The sequence below is a fragment of the Dermacentor albipictus genome, chromosome 8 (genome assembly GCF_038994185.2).
Source record: "Dermacentor albipictus isolate Rhodes 1998 colony chromosome 8, USDA_Dalb.pri_finalv2, whole genome shotgun sequence".
In the NCBI taxonomy this organism is placed as follows: domain Eukaryota; kingdom Metazoa; phylum Arthropoda; class Arachnida; order Ixodida; family Ixodidae; genus Dermacentor; species Dermacentor albipictus.
The window spans coordinates 49,884,176-49,904,126 of record NC_091828.1 but is presented as its reverse complement, the minus strand read 5'-3'; the positions used below and the strand labels follow the sequence as shown (position 1 = coordinate 49,904,126).

Genomic DNA, 19,951 nt, shown 5'->3' with positions numbered 1-19,951 from the left:
TTAGGAGGCCATACCAGCTGTACACCATCGAGCCCAACAAGGGAACGCTACAAGACTCGAAGGAAACACAGACGCCAGCTGTACATAGCCGATATAATATAACATATTAGACCTAAGTTTGGATAAACTACACCAGGTAAACCCTTGCTGCCTGGAAAATTGGAAGTAAAACGAAGAGTAGAAGACAGGAAAGATTGAAAGTATGAGAGAAAGATGAAGATTGGCGAGGAGGACAGGCAAAGGCAACTACTGATTTCCCCCGGATGGGTCAGTCCGGAGGTCTTGTCTATGTGAAGCCCAGGCCAATGAAGTGTCTTGCCTTCGCCAAGGGGCCTTAAAGATACAATCACTCAGTATCGGCTCAACCCCCAGGATCCCCTTTACCCCGGATATGGCTAAGCCACGCACGGTTAGAAGCAGGAGGGTCTGACCCTCGTGCACTCGGGTACGCGGTAGGTAGAGGGGAATGATAAGGCTCGCTAGAGTTGCAACCATTGCATGACAACGGCATTTCAAGTTGGATCGCAAAACCAGCGTGGCTCTGGATTGCATTCTCAGTCACAACCTCTGTGCATCTAAAAGCAAACCGCCTGCAGGGATCAAGTCAATGTTGTAGCTCTTGCCACTGTCTGTGCATAGCACCATGCGACTAAGCACATGTGACCAAGTGAGCTGCTTGAGAGTTCAGATCCGTTGGTCCATCTGCTGCAGGAGTGATGTTTCATTTGACTGCAAGAATTCCGCTTGCATAGCTTTGAGGTCCTTGACATGGCCATGCGCAATGCAGATGCCCACTGTAATTAGAACTGTGTCCTGGGCAGTCCAACTTTCTCTCCAGCTTCTGAATGCGTATTTTGAAAAGATGTTGCATGATCCACACCTTCTTGAGGGCTTCATACAGCACTTCATCATGCACTCTCTTAAAACATCTTGGATTCTTTTATTTACTGATAATAAGGGTTGGAAGGCTTTCAATTCCTGAAATGTTTCTGCCGACGAGAAAGGTCAGCCATTCCTTGCTGTGCTTGCCACCATGGCAAGGGTCCCCGGTGAGCGCAAGGGTTTCTTCAGGTATAAACTGATAAAACAGTCCGGTTTCATCGCAGTTATAAGTGTCTCAGCACATGAACTGCTGGACCAATCACTGTAGCCTGCCACAACGATAACTTTCAACAGACAACTCATCTACAGTGGCACTTTCACAACACATCTTCATAAAGCTTAAGTTGCTTCTCTTCTTAACATTTCGGACCCACCCATCAAAAAATTTGAAACCCTTAATGTTCATCTGGAGCGCCAGGATTTCTGCCTTTTGATTTAGAATATCACCGGACACCGGCACTTGCAGGGTGATCATGGCTTTCAGCCACATCAGAAAAAATTCAAGTTCTGGGTGGGCACCTTGGCTGACATTCTTCTGTCGGGATCCAGGAAATTTCTCTGCAGCTTCCCAAATCTTCAGCTTGTTGTTTATGTAGTCTCATATTGTCTGCTTCAAGATTTCTCTCTTTTATTTTTTGACACTTCCACTTGCGACCGGCCATTTTGCAATTGCCTGGTAATGGTCGCTTTTTTTTCTATCGTCAACCTGCTATAATTTCCTCACTTTGACGCTTTTGTCAAGTAGGAGGCAGATTCATTGCAAAGGTAATCGAATCACTCCCTAGTGTCTCATTTTGCAAAGGGAAAAGGTTTCACTTTTCGCATCAGCAAAGGTGGACGAGCTTGAAGCACATTGTAACAAGAGTGATGAAGAGGAATAACTATCCGCTGGGATAAACTGGCGGTACAGAAGAGGTCCCATCGGCCACTACAGTCTGCAAACACCATGAAAAAAACCTGAAGCTACCATCGATGGCAGAGGACCAAAACGAGTGTATGGCCAGCAGTCACCTCAAGACACTGGCCGGTCAAATGAAGTGATTACTGGCGCACGCCTCAGGTGCCCAGTGCATGCTGCTCACTGCCCGATGATAGTGTTGCACATGCCTTGTCCTGCCTACCTAGTCATCGCCAAAGATGTGCTGTGAGATGTCGCAACCCAAAGCTGCCCCAGAACAAGGATCCTGACAGTTTCCCTGCAGTTTTCCCCTACCTCGATGAATGAGCATATCGATAAAACAAAGCATGTGTTTTCTAGTTAACTGCATGAAAGAATTTTGTTCACCCTAAACACAAAGGTCGACTTACATTCTGCATTGATCTATAATCATGTTGTTACAGTTATCACCGATTTAGGCATAGCTACAGACATCAGGGCAAGAGAGCTCTGGATTAAGCCATGCGATCTAAGGTGCTTCAATGTGCTCAGCAGAGCAGAATTCTTGCATATTGCCCCAATCAGTATGCAGACAAGAATTGCAAACCTGCTAATTTGTCCTCGACAGCAGAATGTCACACACTTGAGCAAGTCGTATCAAGGTAGGCAGACTTGGCCATTTACCACACTCACACAAACAAGCAAATCTTTGTAAGAGAAGTGGCGGTCACTGCCCACCTGGAGTAGAGCTTAACTGCTCCAGAGTCTCCGTAGTCTGCGCACTCCTAGACTCAGTCGTTACTTTGAACAAGCACTCGACAGACTTGTCAGCCAGAGGCAAGCTGCACTGCATGCCAACCTCGACCTGACAGACGACCTTGGAAAGGGCGTGGCATTGGCATTCCATTTTGGCAGTGATGCTTTCAGCTAGGCTCATCGCATTCGTGAGGCCTGCACAAAATAATTGGGGTGATTGCAGTCCTGTTACATAGAGAAGAGGTAAATACATCAATGAAAAATATGCAGAGGCAGATTACAATGCATAGCCACGGAACACGAAATAACCCTTTCGGCGCAGGATTCATAAAGGGCTACAAGGGACACTCCACATTGAATACTTGAAAGCAGGCCACCCTCTTTTTCTGTGGGAGGTTTACGACAGCAGAACATATCTTTTTCATGTCATACATGCTAAAGCTATTGGTGTAGTCCAACTAATGAAAGTGGTTGCAAGATCCTAAGGTCATCGCTATCAGTCTGATGGCTACGATATGGCGCCAAAGTAGCACATGTCTGTATGGAAACAAAGCGCGCTACTCACAGCATTCTCTTCCTAATATAAACCCATATATTAATAATACAATATAGTGACACGTGAAATTAAAACACCTACACTTGAACCTTGTTAACATGTACCTACTTAATATGTAATTGTGGTTTAAACGTAGTCGTGAAGAATTCCCCACTGAGCCCCCATCGAACCCCATGTATTGGCTGACTGCTTAAGCGGGACACTGCTATTAAAATAATTTTCATCATCTTTTCTATCAGTATTAATGAAACTTTCCGTACTTGTTAACATTCTTGTGCCGATTTCAAATATGTAATTATTTTTTAATAGGCCATTTAGTTCTGAAGGTAAATGAAATTCGTTGTTTATCATTTGCAGAAACAGTAGGAAAAAAAACGCGCTACAAAAATTAATATTGGGACATGCCTAGGTAATAGAAAACATAAGGAACACAATGGTAGGAATACTTTTTTTTGATATATCAAATATTAGTAATTCTATAGCAATTCAAACTTCACAGTTCCAATTGTGGGTGCCTTACTGTGTGACCTCAAGCAGAACTGAAAATGTTTAAAGCATAAATTTTAAAATCTGTTCCTACCATTGTGTGCTTTGTACACTCAGCTACGAGCCACAACAAAAATTATGGCTCTACCTGCCTTGAAGGCAGAGATATTGCTGTCGCAAATCAGGAAGTAAAAAATCTGTGTTTCGAGAAAACAAGAAAAAATAAATAAATTCACTTGTAATCAAAAGTGCAGAAATAATTATGCACTATTTCGCAGTGAAAGTGGCTAAATGCCACCAGAAATGCAGTCACTGACTACGGCCACCCAAATGGCGTTTTCTGAAAGCATTCTGCATGTCCATAATGCTCTTGTGCTTGTTTCCAGATGCAACTGCTCGGTGGCGGTCCTTCTCCACCATGTGTTTCAAGCTTGGTATTCCAGGGTTGAGGTGCAGCTCTTTCAATATTGCTGCAGAGCTCTTGCAGACAGCGTTGAATTTCATCACTGCCTCAGCGACTGCGGCTTGCACGGTGAACACCGAACATACTGTTCCTTTGGAACCAGTACCCAAATCAGGGAGTGGAGAGACTCATTGCTGTTCTGAGTACTGCCTCGTAGGCACAGCGCAAGGAGCCTTTCATCAGACAGCAGCTCATAAATGGGCAACAGGGCTTCACAGACATGTGGAGGCAAATTGTAGCGGTGCTTAGGGGCTGCCTCACCCTTAGTGCTCACTGCATTTTGTCGGCACCACGAGCTTTGTCCTAGTGGACAATAGCTGTGGTCTGATACCAAATCATTTGATGTTGTGTGGTGATAAGTGGCCATCACTGCCCTTTTCACTCCCTGCACATCACCCTTGTGAGTCTTCAGGGCCCAGCCATAGTATCGTGTCAGCTTTGTGACTGGGTCGGAAGTCAGTTTGCTTTTACCACCAAGGCTCTCCAATCTTGGTCCCTTATGCTTTGTGATAAGGTTTCGCAAGATTGTGCCCATACGTTCCTGTGCATGGTTTGTACAGTCTTCCTTTTCCATTGAAATGTGTCCATACACTCTGGCCTACTGCACCACGAGAAAAGCGCGACTGCCACCATCCGAGAGTAGGATGGCGTACCTCTGGTTATGTGGTTGCAGTGACCTCTGGAAAAGGATGAGGGCAGCTTCAACTTCCATTTCACCGGCCTTCTTGGAGGTGTTTTTCTGACCGGTGTAGCTCTCCTTCCAAGCTTTATAACTCAGGTCATTATCCTTTGGTCCACGCGCAAAACCAGTGCAGAAGTTGCTGAGCACCACATAGTCTATGACTAGCCCCGTAAACAGCTCTATGACGGCATCTACACCAATGTAAGCTGAGTGGCCATGTGTCGTGCAAGAACCGTCGTACGACACGACAATGTTTCCCGGATTTCCAAGCTCCAATTCGTCATACAGTTCCCGAACCAATTGCGCGCACAGTGCTGTCTGCTTCTCAGCAGCAACTGTCCCCGCGGGTGCCAACTTCTTCACATACCTCTGCCATGTTTTGGCGTGAAGACTGCAGTGAGCAATGTTCATTGTAGCAAAAACATCGTTTAGCACCGTTCGCCAATTCCCGGTGGCTTGCATCGCACGCGTGGCAAGAACGTTCACAACGAACAGGTTGTTCTTCTGGTTGCCATTCATGCAGGGCGAGCTCCACGCCGACGCGACATCACCGCAGCATGCGTACGTGATAACAATCTTTATGGCAAGGGCATATTCTCATTCTTTTGCCTACTGTGATGCTACCACCGGATACATTGCACTTCACAAATGACATCAGTTTGTTCACGGAGTCTAAGCTAATGATAGCGAAGCCTACCTCCGCGTCGACTGGTGCAGCCGCAACATCGACAGCACAAGTGAGAGAATCCAACTTCCATTTTGTTGCTGGAGTTGAAGCAAGAACTTGGAAGTTTTTTTTGGGCATTCATCTCCCTCTAACAAATCTGCACATTGCACTCTCACGCTGAATGCGACTGCTGTCCGTAACAATTTCACTCGTTGGTGAGCTGGGTAGGCTTACTTCGGCATTGTCTACGGCTTCGGCATCATTTTCGGTTGGCGGTGGGCTATTCTTGATGTTTTCGAAGGAATGGAACGCTTCTGAAAGTTATAAGCCGATTGCTTCTTCTTTTTGCTGAACTTGTGTGTCATGGAGAACTTCCACGGTGGATTGGACATCGTTGCGTACTTGTCACAAACCTACGACTGAGAAAAACGAGACCCGCCATCGCGTCACCTGCGGAGTCGAGCAGACGACAGGAACCTCGTGCAGCCAACCACAGCATGCATTTCTGGTCATGTGCGCTAGTCGACAAATTGGATTGCGCGTTTGGACTTTTTTTCTCCCCGGATTTCAACGTCACCAGAAAACCGACAGAGTGACTTATGGCGGGAAATGAAAGAGAGGAAGGCTCCTCTTTCCAAAGAGACCAAGATGGCTACAATCGTACGCATAGAAAAGAGCTATGCGCCACGATAAAAATGGTTGTTTTTGCTCATAATTCAGCTCATAGCGATGCTATGAATTGATATTGTGAACAAAATACTCTTCCATGAGATTCGAAACTTGGTGAATTAAAGGAATATTAGCTGTAGATATTGAAAATTTCATTTTCGAAAAACATTATTTTTTCACGATTTTTTTCGCCGCAAAGAACCGCTCATTGCCCACCATACGGTTAGTGTGTAGTATTTTCTTTCTTGTTCAACACACACAGGCACAAAAGTGGCAAAATCTCATGTGCACAGACATTCAATTCTCAAGTTGCAACACCTGCTCAACAGTCGCCAGCGATAGTGACGTTAAAACATGGCCACCATGACATATCTCCTGCCAATACAGGTGTTGCCAATTGCAGCGCAAAAAAGAATGGCCTTCAATATTAGCTTCCGGTAAAGGAAAGAAGCTGCCAGTACGGGTGCAAATTTGCTGTCGCCGTCAAATCCCAACTACTTCACGTAGTAACCGCGCAGAAGTACATTTTTTTTCTTCATTCTGTCAGTGTGTTTGCAGGTGTGGTATTGTAGTGTTCAACGATATTTGCTGCGGCGTGTCGTGTTGTTTCTTTTTCTTGTCTCGTGTGGGTGAGGTGCAGTTGAACACTGGATTATGCCAAAGCATCATGTTCTGAGTGTGAAAGAAAAACTGGAAATAATTCCCAGTATTGAGAATGGAACAAAAAAATCTGCAGTTGCCCGCGAAGAGAACTTGCCCTTGACAGCTGTGTGTGGCGAGTGGAAACTCACAATAAGCTGAGGAGCGGCGCAGTGAAAAACTTGAAGAGATGCCGTATCAGAGACTCGGGTGTTACTTTGATTGAAGAAAGTGCGCAGCTTGAACTTGCTGATTAGTGGTCCCCTTCTGGCTGAGGAAGCGAAAACTTTTGCGGAACAGCTTAACTGCAGTGGTTTTGCCTGCAGCAACGGGTGGCTGTCACAATTCAAAATCCGCCACGACATACTCGGAAAAGCTGTAAGCAGTGAGACTGCTGAAGCAGTCAGAGACGGTGTCGATGAGTGGCAGAATGACCTTTTGCAGGAAGCTGTGGCAACCCACGCTGCTTCAGACATCTGTAATTTTGATGAATCAGCACTTCTCTACTGCTTGCTTCCTACAGGACACTGGCATTTAAAAATGAAAACTGCAATGACAGTAAACACACCAAAAATCTATTAGTCGCCTTCGGTGTGAAGATGACTGGTACTGAGAAGCTGAGACTCATGGTGATCGAGAGGTACGGAGAACCGCAGTGCTTCAAAGGTGCCCGTCGGCCATCCAGTGTGTTTTATAAAAACAACAAAAAAGGCATAGATGACTGCTCAGCTTTTTGAAGAGTACATGTGCCAGCTAGACTGGTGTTTTGCCGCCCAGCAAAGGAACGTACTTGTCATGCTCAACAACATGTCGGCACATGTCGATTTAGATGACATGGCAAGTATCAAGCTGCTGTTCTTGCCGCCCAAGAAGACAGTGCTTGCTCATCCCCTCAATCAAGGCATCATCCGCTCTGTGAAGCAGATATACTGGAAGAATCTATTGCATAGAATGTTGCTCGCCATGTATAGCAACAAGACCTACTCGATAGACCTTCTGGGTGCCATACACCTGCTTACACACTCCTGGATGCAGGTCCTGCCTGCGACTGTGCAGAACTGCTTGGCACGAGCGAAATTTGTTGTGCATGAAGGTGGCAGCGACAAAGTTGATGAAGACATTTAACACTGCATCAACGTTCTTCCGGAGCAAGTGAATGTTGAGATTTTCCGAGACATCGATGGCAACGTTGTTACACATCACCGGAGTTCTCCGATGGCAACATTGTTGCCGACATCGCACCTCGACCAGCTTCAAGCAAAAGTGATGATGATGACGCCGATGTGGAAGTGGACAACCGTCCCTCATTATCTGACGTGGTGCATGCTTTGAGCGTCAGGTGAACGTTCGCAGGGAAGTGGGGCTTTATGGACAAACTGGCTCACGGCCTTACTGAGTTTGAAGGTGCTGTCGTCGGACAAGGCCACCATGGTGGCAAGAGATCACTGATTTGCTGCCTACCTGCAAATAAAGCCTGTCTGAGTGTGTGCATTTGAAAGAATCGTGACAGTTCTTTTCCGGCCGATAAGTAGGCATACCTAAGTGTCATTTCCTGCCGACAACATATTAACAAGGTTTGACTGTATAGAGCTGCGCTCAAATTTTGCATTAGGGAGTATCATAGTCATCAGCGAATTTTTGTTAGTAACAGACAAAAGACAATGGAGGCAAAGAAAGCACAAAGGCCCTTACTCGTAGGTACCCAAAATGATGGTGAAGAATGTTGTATACAAGGTAAATGAGTGCTGAACAAGTGTCACGATTCGCCTGGGTTCGTGAACGAAGGAGGGCTCGAGGCACCCTCCGTTACACAGACGCTTAGCAGCGTGGTGGTGATGAATGATGACTGACCTCCGAGCAGCTGTGCTCGTCGGTGTTTATTGGTGCAGTGACCAATGTTGCCCACCAAGCCTGGCAGGCCAATGAAGATTATGCCTGAGGGGGCGTTACATGCTTGTTACACCACCTTACCCCCAGTTTGTTTGTTGACAACAAAAAAATGTCCACATTAAAATGCAAGGTTCAGCCGCTGCCCTAGTCGGGTCAATGGTGCTGCTATCCAGGCGAGTAATGGTCCGGTGGTCTCCGCAGTCGAGTACTCTACCTGGGCACCGGTGTTGACGAGCCAGGTGTGGCAACGCCGGGTGCTGCCTGAGCCAGCCTCACTCCGTCTGGAGAGTCCGCAGTCATCGGCCTTGCGAGTGGTTCCGGACTTGACAGCGGCCCAACGCTTGCCACACCATTACTGGCAACACTTGCCGCCTTCGAGGTGGACAATGCTCCGCTGGAAGCCACTGATGTTGCCGCTAGTTTTCCGGCGGGCCACAACTCTGAAGCAGCAGCTGAGGGTGCCAGCCAGGTCCCGAGGCGCGGCCTAACATGGTCAGCGTGTTGGTGCCACGTGGCCCCGTCTGGCATGTGAACAATTAGCGATGAGGCACTGGCAGGGGGCACCACCTGTCTGACGGACCAGGGTGGGCCAGGACGAAAGTTCCTGGCGAAAACTGGAGCTCCCGACGCCGGCAAAGGCCCGAGACGGCACCCTCAATCAGCAGCCAGCTTCTGCTTCAGCTGCTTCAGGAGCACTGTAGATTGGAAGCCCCGATGCAAGACGTCCAAGGGTGTCTTAACCATCCGACCCAGCAGGAGCTCACAGGGGGCATGGCCAGTAACATCGTGGGGCGTGGTCCGGTACTGAAACAGTACCCGCGCAACCTGCGTCCAGAACTCCCTAGACGGGCTCTTCTTGAGCTTGTTCTTGGTCTGCACCACCCAGTCGGCTGCACCGTTTGAAGCAGGGCGGTACGGCGGAACCATCAACCGGCGGATTCCGTTCTTGGTCAGCCAGGCCAGGTACTCTGAGCTGGTGAAAGCCAGACCATTGTCAGACACGATGATGTCTGGCAAAACCTGGGCAGCGAAGACTGGACGCAACACCGCAATGATTGCGCCTGCTGATGGAGTGGTGACAGGTAGAACCTCCACCCACTTCAAAAGGGCATCCACCACCACCAGGAGGGAGTGGCCCTTGAACAGGCCCCCCAAAATACACATGCAGGCGGGACCAGGGTCTCTGTGGGAACGGCCAGGGGTGGCTTCCACATGATGTGAGGCCTGCTGATGCACCTGGCAGACTTGGCAGTTCTGCACCTTGTGAGCAATATCCTGGTCCAGACTGCTAGCAAAGGACCAGGCCACCATGTTGGTCTTTTCCATGCCAGGATAACCCACGTGCAGCAACTGCAGGACCCCGGACTGGGGACTATCGGATCACCACCCTGGAAGCCCACAGAAGGCAGCCCTGCTGCAAGCTCAGCTCGGCGGCCTTGTGGCCGTAATAATGTTACACCCATTATTCTTCTTTCCATAGCTTGTTGCATCGTCCTCAATTTCAGTAGAACCCTTTTCGTAAGCCTCCAGGTTTCTGCCCCATAGGTGAGTACTGGTAAGACACAGCTGTTATGCACTTTTCTTTTGAGGGATAATGGCAACCTGCTGTTCATGATCTGAGACTGACCGCCGAGCAGCTGTGCTCGTCTGTGTTTATTGATGCACTGACCAACGTTGCCCACCGAGCCTGGCAGGCCACCGAGCCTTGCGGGCCAACAAAGATTATGCCCAAGGGGGCATCACATGCTTGTTACATGTATAAAATTCAAAAATGTGTAAAACACAGACTGAGGATGCCGAGGCGGAGGTGTAGAATTAATTGGAGAGAGAATCTGCAATGACCACATTCAGGATTGCTAGCACTGCAAATTTTCAAGATTGCAAACATTGTAGCCTGTGTACAAAATGGGAATACCAAGATGATTCAGCAACATAATGGGAACAGACTAAGACTTCAGCTTCGTGAAGGTAGTTAGATTAACTGTTCTGATAAAAATAGCTTAACGAACAGTGACAAGACACAGTAGTATAGAGAAATGTCGCTGGACATGGTGGGAGTGGTTGGAGGAGAAGGGACAAACACATATGACATGGGAACGTAATGTCAGGCCATGCTCTGTTGATATCAGCCAAACCCATTTTGTGATAATCCCTGCTTACAAAAGTTGATGGGGGACTTTGGGCATTTAATTGCAATAAAAACAGATAGTTTAATGAAAGATTCATAAAGACACCATGTTATAAAGAATGAGAAATGGGTAGCTGTAATAATGGAGGTGAGACAAAATGTCATTAAAGATGCATTTTGACCTTCGAAGTTACCACAATGTTGGCAAGCAACAGTACACGTTCTTGGTATTTTGGTGGCACTTTGTTCAGCAAATTAGAGTGTGAACTTGTGTGAAGAAAAAATGTGCAGAGACCATAGACGATGATTGTCAGTGGAAGCAAATAGCTCCAAGGAACAAACGAGTGGGTTAACAAAAGATAAGCGAACGAAAAAACAATAAAAGAGAGTATGAATGTTTTCCTTGCCAAATCCGACCACCAACCATCACAGGCCACAAACTATGAAAACATTCAAAAGAGCCAAGGAAAGATATTCACTTCAGAAAATTCCATCGCAGCCACATGTCCATTCCAGAATGTAATGCAGAGTACACTACACTGCTGCACATAAAAGTGGAAAAATTGCAATAATATGCCACCCCACGAACAATATACCTACACTTGCCAATCACAACTCAAACACTGAGACATATAAACATACCTGCAGGGCCATTTCTGATGTTGAAACAATTTAAACGATTGTTTCGGCTGACTGGAATTCCCTGTGTGCAAGACCTAACCTACTGCAAAATCTAGAGAAGATCAAGAGAAAAAAATGACGTGGGCTAACTTTAAGCTCTTTTAATTAAAGCCAAGAGTTTATTCAGGGATGAGTTAACTTTCGGGGAGGGGACATGTCTCAGGATTTTATGGTATACTAACGCTTTCGCCACCATTCACAGGCATCGCTCGGGGCACACCAACTGCATTGTACAGATAGACACAGTCTTATGAGAATGAGTCAAACATTGAGGACACAACTGGCAAGTGATAGTGCACCAGACACAAAAGACGTTGGGAAGCAGCAACAGTAGTGCCACAGGGAAATTGCTCACAGATGGGGACAATTGTTGGTGGTTCGCAAGATAATTATTTCTCTATGATTTATTGTCTTGGTACAGCTGCAAACAAATTTTCTGGATTGTTCTTCCACTGTGTCCTTTGTGATGGATAAGGCATTAAGTGCAATACAATATTCTAAGCTTTTTGGCCTAGACAATTTTATATGTGCATTTAATGCGTTGTGGGAACTTCCAACAGATAAATGGCCAGCCTTAGTGGCTTAATCTGAACATGCCTTGCCACCTGTATAGCACAATAGGCATAGGGTGTCATACATCAATCAAACCCCTTTTAATTCAATCCTCCTTTCCTGGAGTAGCTCAAGTATCACAAACAGCAGCATGCCTTGAGCAAATGGATACACCTACCAGATCTGGATTGAGCAAACCAGCAGCAATCAGTACTTGTGGCTATTTGTTGTCAATGAAGCAGAGATAGGCTAGATCTTGATGGGCACGACTAACATCAGGAGGAACTGTAAAGACAGCAGTTGCACAGTAAAACAAATTAGACAAATGACTGTACACACATCCAGGGATGTGGGCCTAGAGCACTTCACCAATAACTGCCACAGAGTGAAACATACGTTCCTGATGCAACCGGGGAAAATGTTCTTTTAGCTGTAAACATCACAAGTGTGTAGAGTTCGTCTGGTTAGTTCGTAATTGATATCCTAAAAGCAGCACAGACAAAAATTAAGGCAGACCTGTGTAATCTAGTCTTTGCGGCGGCGAAACTATTGCCGAAGGCGAACATTTAAGAACACGGCCCCAGCAGGTTAGAGAGTTTGTTTACAATGTTGATCACGAATGCAAAGTTACGCACATGATGTCACTTAATAGTGACAATGCAGAAAGCAGCAGCAAAACTGTCAAAGACGAAACTAGTTTACAGGGGCAGCTTGTGCCCCCCAAAACAGGCTACACTCAAAGAATGATAGCAGCAAACAGTCAGCAATTGTTGAAATCTGATCAGCGGGTCAAGCGCATCGGCTTTTATATATCGCTCTTCAAAAATTCCAGTGCAATGGCTGGTGCCTGCACAGTTTCCAGGAACTACTGCACAATTTGTGTCGCACATGCAATCTGATTATACAAGGTTCGGTGAGGACACACACAACAGATAGAATCAATGATAATATTCACGCAAGTTCTAAATTATGCATGTGCATCTTGCACTGAGCAATGACGTTTAACATTTGTTAGCCAGTGAAAAAGGGGGTCACCCGAGAAAGATAAACAGGCGCACATGTCAATATATTGTAATATTGTGGGAGACGTTTATTTAGAAGACTCGGAACTAAAGTACTGGGTAGGGCGAGGCTGCCGGACCATACACAAAGCCCTCCTCTTCAACCTCCCTTTGACACGATAGCTTTAAGGGCCCTATGGTGCAGCGGAGGCATAGAGGTAGAACACCCACCTCGCGTACAAGAGGTCCATGGTTCGAATCCCGGTGCCGTACAATTTTCCACCGGATTAAAAAAAGGAATCCGCGTGTTGATATAAAATTGCATAAACAGGCCTGGAGTGTGGCCTGATCCCGGTGACCAGAACCGGTAACGCACTCCCTCACCACAGCAGGATTGGCCACCCTGGTGCAGTACTTGGCCACAACCTCCTATATGAACACAACAATAAAACCCCGGCCCTGAGTCCCCAGCAGCTGTGAAGGAACTGACCACGGCGGCGGTCAGACCTGCGACACAGCAGAGGGTGCTAAGAATATCTGGCTCCGGACAGGCCGCCATTGGAATATGAACCTGGCAACGTTTAACGCTAGAATGTTATCTAGTGAGGCGAGTCTAGCAGTGCTATTGGATGAATGAGAGGGCAGTAAATGGGATATAATAGGGCTCAGTGAAGTTAGGAGGACAAAAGAAGCATATACAGTGCTAAAAAGCGGGCACGTCTTCTGCTACCAGGGCTTAGCGGAGAGACGAGAACTAGGAGTCGGATTCCTGATTAATAAGAATATAGCTGGTAACATACAGGAATTCTATAGCATTATCGAGAGGGTGGCAAGTCTTGTTGTGAAACTTAATAAGAGGTACAAAATGAAGGTTGTACAGGTCTATGCCCCTACATCCAGTCATGATGACCAGGACGTCGAAAGCTTCTATGAAGACGTGGAATCAGCGATGGGTAGAGTGAAAACAAAATACACTATACTAATGAGCAACTTTAATGCCAAGGTAGGCAAGAAGCAGGCTGGAGACAAGGCAGTGGGGGAATATGGCGTAGGCACTAGGAATAGCAGGGGAGAGTTATTAGTAGAGTTTGCGGAACAGAATAATATATGGATAATGAATACCTTCTTCCGCAAGCGGGACAGCCGAAAGTGGACGCGGAGGAGCCCGAACGGCGAGACTAGAAATGAAATAGACCTCATACTCTGCGCTAACCCTGGCATCATACAAGATGTGGATGTGCTCAGCAAGGTGCGCTGCAGTGACCATAGGATGGTAAGAACTCGAATTAGCCTAGACCTGAGGCGGGAACGGAAGAAACTGGTACATAAGAAGCCGATCAATGAGTTAGCAGTAAGAGGGAAAATAGAGGAATTCCAGATCAAGCTACAGAACAGGTATTCGGCTTTAACTCAGGAAGAGGACCTTAGTGTTGAAGCAATGAACGACAATCTTATGGGCATCATTAAGAAGTGCACAATAGAAGTCGGTGGTAACTTCGTTAGACAGGATACTGGTAAGCTATCACAGGAGACAAAAGAGCTGATCAAAAAACACCAATGTATGAAAGCATCTAACCCTACAACTAGACTAGAACTGGCAGAACTTTCGAAGTTAATCAACAAGCGTAAGACAGCTGACATAAGGAAGTATAATATGGATAGAATTGAACATACTCTCAGGAACGAAGGAAGCCTAAAAGCAGTGAAGAAGAAACTAGGAATTGGCATGAATCAGATGTATGCGTTAAGAGACAAAGCCGGCAATATCATTACTAATATGGATGAGATAGTTCAAGTGGCTGCGGAGTTCTATAGAGATTTATACAGTACCAGTGGCATCTACGACGATAATGGAAGAGAGAATAGTTTAGAGAAATTCGAAATCCCACAGGTAATGCTGGAAGAAGTCAAGAAAGCCTTGGGACTATGCAAAGGGGGAAGGCAGCTGGGGAGGATCAGGTAACAGCAGATTTGTTGAAGGATGGTGGGCAGATTGTTCTAGAGAAACTGGCCACCCTGTATACGTAATGCCTCATGACCTCGAGCATACCGGATTCTTGGGAGAACACTAACATTATCCTAATCCATAAGAAAGGGGACGACAAAGACTTGAAAAATTATAGACCGATCAGCTTACTGTCCGTTGCCTAAAAAGTATTTGCTAAGGTAATTGCAAATAGAACCAGGAACACCTTAGACTTCAGTCAACCGAAGGACCAGGCAGGATTCCATTAAGGTTACTCAACAGTAGACCATATTCACTCTATCAATCAGGTGATAGAGAAATGTGCGGAATATAACCAACCCTTATATATAGCTTTCATTGATTACGAGAAAGCGTTTGATTCAGTCGAAACCTCAGCAGTCATGGAGGCATTACGGAATCAGGGTGTAGATGAGCCGTATGTAAAAATACTGAAAGATATCTATAGCGGCTCCACAGCCACCGTAGTCCTCCATAAGGAAAGCAACAAAATCCCAATAAAGAAAGGCGTCAGGCAGGGAGATGCGATCTTTCCAATGCTATTCACAGTGTGTTTACAGGAGGTATTCAGAGACCTGGATTGGGAAGAATTGGGGATAAAAGTTAATGGAGAATACCTTAGTAACTTGCGATTCGCTGATGATATTGCCTTGCTTAGTAACTCAAGGGAACAACTGCAATGCATGCGCACTGACCTGGAGAGGCAAAGCAGAAGAGTGGGTCTAAAAGTTAATCTGCAGAAAACTAAAGCAATGTTTAACAGTCTCGGAAGAGAACAGCAATTTACAATAGGTAGCGAGGCACTGGAAGTGGTAAGGGAATACATCTACTTAGGGCAGGTAGTGACGGCAGATCCGGATCATGAGACGGAAATAGTCCTAAGAATAAGAATGGGCTGGGGTGCATTTGGCAGGCATTATCAGATCATGAACAGCAGGTTGCCATTATCCCTCAAGAGGAAAGTGTATAATAGCTGTCTTACCAGTACTCACCTACGGGGCAGAAACCTGGAGGCTTACGAAAAGGGTTCTACTTAAATTGAGGACGACACAACAAGCTATGGAAAGAATGATGGGTGTAACGTTAAGGAATAATAAAAGAGCAGATTGGGTGAGGGAACAAACGCGAGTTAATGACATCTTAGTTGAAATCAAGAAAAAGAAATGGGCATGGACAGGACATGAAAAGGGAAGATAACCGATGGTCATTAGGGTTACGAACTGGATTCCAAGGGAAGGGAAGCGTAGCAGAGGGCGGCAGAAAGTTAGGTGGGTGGATGAGATTAAGAAGTTTGCAGGGACGACATGGCCACAATTAGTACATGACCGGGGTTGGTGGAGAAGTATGGGAGAGGCCTTTGCCCTGCTCCTGCAGTGGGCGTAACCAGGCTGATGATGATGTTGCAGAAAATTCTGTTTTTGCACTGCAGCATAATCAATTAGAGAAAAATCATCCCGAACCACGAAGGCCCTCTGTGTGGCGCATAGGTATTACTGAACTAGTTGATCTCTAAGTAAAATACATCATAAACTTCGTAAGGTAGGACGTACACACAACCTCGAGACGTGATAGCATCAGACTGTAATTTGACTATACGAGATAAAATTCTCTTATTCAGAAACTGAAACCCCTTTTCCAGCTTATACTTGAGGTCTGTCTTAGTAGGAGCGGCGCGATGCGCTCAGTTCCTTGCAACACCATCCAGATGGTGCTTGGCCTCGCACATCCGTGGCGCCAGCCGTAGGGGAGAAATAAGAAAAAAATATACAGAAAGCTCGCCTTCATGCATGGCGTTCGCTACCAGCATTTCCAGGAAAACATTACGGTTACATAAGCTGCTGTTGCTGGAAAGTGTGAGAAGCAGTCAGGGGGGGGGATTTCTTAATGCTATCGCATCCCACTCAAAGGCAAAGCTTAAATGTCCTCCAAGTTTTTCATCTTTTGTGTGTGCAATCATGCTGCTACATGAAAAAAGAAACGGCCATAGGTATAATGAGCTCATTCGTGCACTCATGCATGTCTACCTTTAAAAGTACACATACGCGACAGCAGGGGTCATATTCTGAAATGTTCGCATTCCGCAGCATTATCGCATTGGCCACGTCTCCGGCAACGGCGTGCACAGATTAGTTGTTTTGGCAAAACCAGAAAATAACTAGTGCCATCTAGCAGTTCCTGTCTATGTCACTTTAACATCACAGTGTCGTTGGGTGCTCCGGACATATATTGAATAAACAAACACGTCTTTTGCCGTTCGGTTGCTGGTGGAGTGTAGTAGAGGCAAGAGAGGTGGTCGTTTAAAGTATTCCTTTTGGTGGCGTCTTACATGTGTTCTTTCGCAGCAATATTTGTTGCTTATTGGTTGTGTTGTGTATTGTGTTGCCTAGTGGAAGCGACAAGTGTCGGTGGCAGTGTTTTAGAGCAGCTTTCGTCTTTGCTCAGCTCTACCCATTCTTAAAATAGGGTACCGTGCTAACACGACGCCCCTCTGGCAGTGCTCGATGGTTGACACCCACACGTAGAAACAATGCGTGTCGTTTAATAGATCACCTAAATTGGGCTTCGTAATCGCGTTATAGCACAATTTATTCATTAAAATAAAACAATTCACACTTCCTTTTCCATTTATTTTACGTAAAGCGGCCGTAGCCAACCATAGTGTGCAGACCGCGTACTGCGGCCACTACACTCGAAAACAATACACTCCAGCCGCTCTTCACTCGCACAGTGCGCTCTCTCATGCGATGTTAAGTGTTCGAAAGCGTGTTGGTAGTGCGTGCTGACGTCATGGGTAAGCGGTCGCTTGATTTATTGAAAGTGATTATCACGGCGGCGAAACTATCACGAAAGGCGGACGTTTAAGAACACGGCCCCATCAGGCAAGTGAGTACTTGCGCGCTCACCACGTGCACATAGCATGACACAACTCCACAGCCCGCACATGCATATATGAGCTGCTAACAAGCTTCAAATGAAGGAAACGTACTGTCACTATCTGAGAGCAACAAATTGAAAGTTCTGACGCTTCAGCTGGAGCGGTCAGCACAATTAAACAGTAAGGGAAAGAAATGCAGCAATGTGCGTGACCACTGCTGTGCACAAAGTCACAACCATCCCGTGACATCCACATAAAAGACGCATAGCCTAGAGTAATCAGATAAAGGTGGAGAAAACATTCGCAGCACTGACAGTTCAGTGCATATACAGGTTTTGGCGCGGGAAGAGGCACCTTTTCCCCATCGCGACTAAACACACGCCTGTTGCACATTGCAATCGGTGGTCTCTGTGGTTTCAACTAGGGGCAGCGCATAAGAACTGCAGAAGTGCTCATCGAAGGTACGAATACATGATCTTGCGATCTCTGCAAGACTGCAGCAACCGTTTCGCGCCATCTGAAATTTCGAGACCACGTTATACCGCACGAATTCACAAACGCGCTTGCTCCTACATTCTAGTGTGGACAAAAGTATAGGTAATAGTGACTCACTCCGAGAAGTACTTTCACCTTTGTTCCAGACGCGTTGAGGTAGCACGGGCAGCTAGCCAACGGGGAGTGACAGTGGAACAGGCCCTGGGAGGCCCGACGACGGCCCCATGGAATAAAAATGACGGCCCTAGGCTTCCTCTGACAGCAGTCCTTTATTCTATAAAAGCATTGTAACCAAAAGTCGCCCGCCTGCAGACGAAACGTTCATTTGAGGGATCGCCAGTCGTTTGTGCGCAAGCGCGAGTAAGAGCGGGCGCGAGAGAGAAAATCTGGGAGCTTATGCTCCTTGAACATGACTCTGCCCATACTCTGCCTAGGTACTGCGTGTTGTAGGCGTTTGTCCCTAGGCGTGCCGGCATCGCTCGGACGCTGGCTGCAGCGGGCAGCGGGCTAAAAGGATCGTAGCTTTCTCGCTCTTCACGGCGATGTACCTTGTAGATAACATCACAGATGTTTCTGTGGGAGCAGTAGCGAGCGTAGTAGAGCCCGGACCGCTCATGCAACTTCTCCAACGTAGTTTCACGGACTAAGTAACACTACTGCTGTGCTTTCAGAACGTGTGCTTTAATTTATGTTGAAACATGTTTAGAATATATATATATATCTGCATACAAGCTGTAAAAAGTTTTGATAATTTAATAGTTTACACACTTCATTCTCATTTGATGCTCTAATTTCCCAACTGTGTTTGTTAATCTATTCACGTGGCAGGCAATGTGTTCGGACTCGTACATTCAGTTCATTTTAATAACATCTCTTCAGGTGTGATGCATGGGCACCGGTGTGTGTGCTATTTCTAACATGCTTTATCAGTGCCTTAATTAGATTTCTGTATGTTGTATGACGATCTCTATCTTGGTTTAAAAGACTGATACATCATCCTATTGGTCTTGTAGGCAGCACAGCGAGACATATCTGCTGCCTGCCAGTCAAAAGTGTTGTATGGGTCAGGTAGGAATTTATATCAGACTCATAGAAGGACCTGCACAACCTATACATATTTCTAACAGACTTGTAGAAATTTCTATCAGTTTTTTTGCTAAGGTGCCTCTTTAGACACAGTGATCACCAAATGGGGCGTCCGTACCCACTGCCTCATCGCGCGGGCAGCCAGCACGCGCTAAGAAACGCATACAACACGCGCTAAGAAACCTCTTCCGTAGTGCCTAGGCAGAGTCATACATTCAAGAAGCAAAAGCCCCCAGATTTTCTCTCTCGCGCCCGCTTTTACTCGCTCGCGCCTGCGCACAAACCACTGGCGATCCCTCAAATGAACGCCTCGTCTCGTCGTCCCGTTGAGGATGACGAATTGTGGCTTTTGTAACGTGCAGCCAGCCGGAGAAGATAATATAGACATAGCGATAAAAAAAAAAGGAAGGAAAAGAAGAAAAGAACAAGACCATTAACGCTGCGACCAAGTCAGTGGAGTGAAAAAAAGAAGCAGCGGGGTAGGATAAACGCTAAACGCCAAGCGGCCTGCACGCACTAAACATTCTTAAGTAGATGCCTCATTTCATTACTTTCATCACTTTACGCACTTCTATGACAAAA

General features: G+C 46.3%; 2 protein-coding genes across 3 annotated transcripts in view; one reads left to right on the top strand and one right to left on the bottom strand.

The window, feature by feature from the left end:
- LOC139048766 (zinc finger protein 84-like) overlaps positions 1-18,637 on the bottom strand; it is a 33,399-nt gene extending 14,762 nt beyond the window's left edge. Inside the window, exons 1-3 of one of the 2 annotated variants that reach the window (XM_070523352.1) lie at positions 18,401-18,637; positions 12,107-12,213; positions 2,498-2,710 (exon numbers count right to left, since the gene is read on the bottom strand). In XM_070523352.1, coding sequence (XP_070379453.1) covers positions 2,498-2,696 — 199 coding nt within the window. In that variant the 5' untranslated portion in view covers positions 2,697-2,710; positions 12,107-12,213; positions 18,401-18,637. The remainder of the gene's footprint in view (positions 1-2,497; positions 2,711-12,106; positions 12,214-18,400) is intronic. The other variant, XM_070523351.1, reaches the window with a different exon arrangement.
- LOC139049243 (tigger transposable element-derived protein 6-like) lies at positions 7,395-7,802 on the top strand. Its single transcript, XM_070524615.1, has one exon. It carries the CDS (start codon positions 7,395-7,397, stop codon positions 7,800-7,802), a length of 408 nt encoding a protein of 135 aa, XP_070380716.1.
- Positions 18,638-19,951: the final 1,314 nt, after the last annotated feature.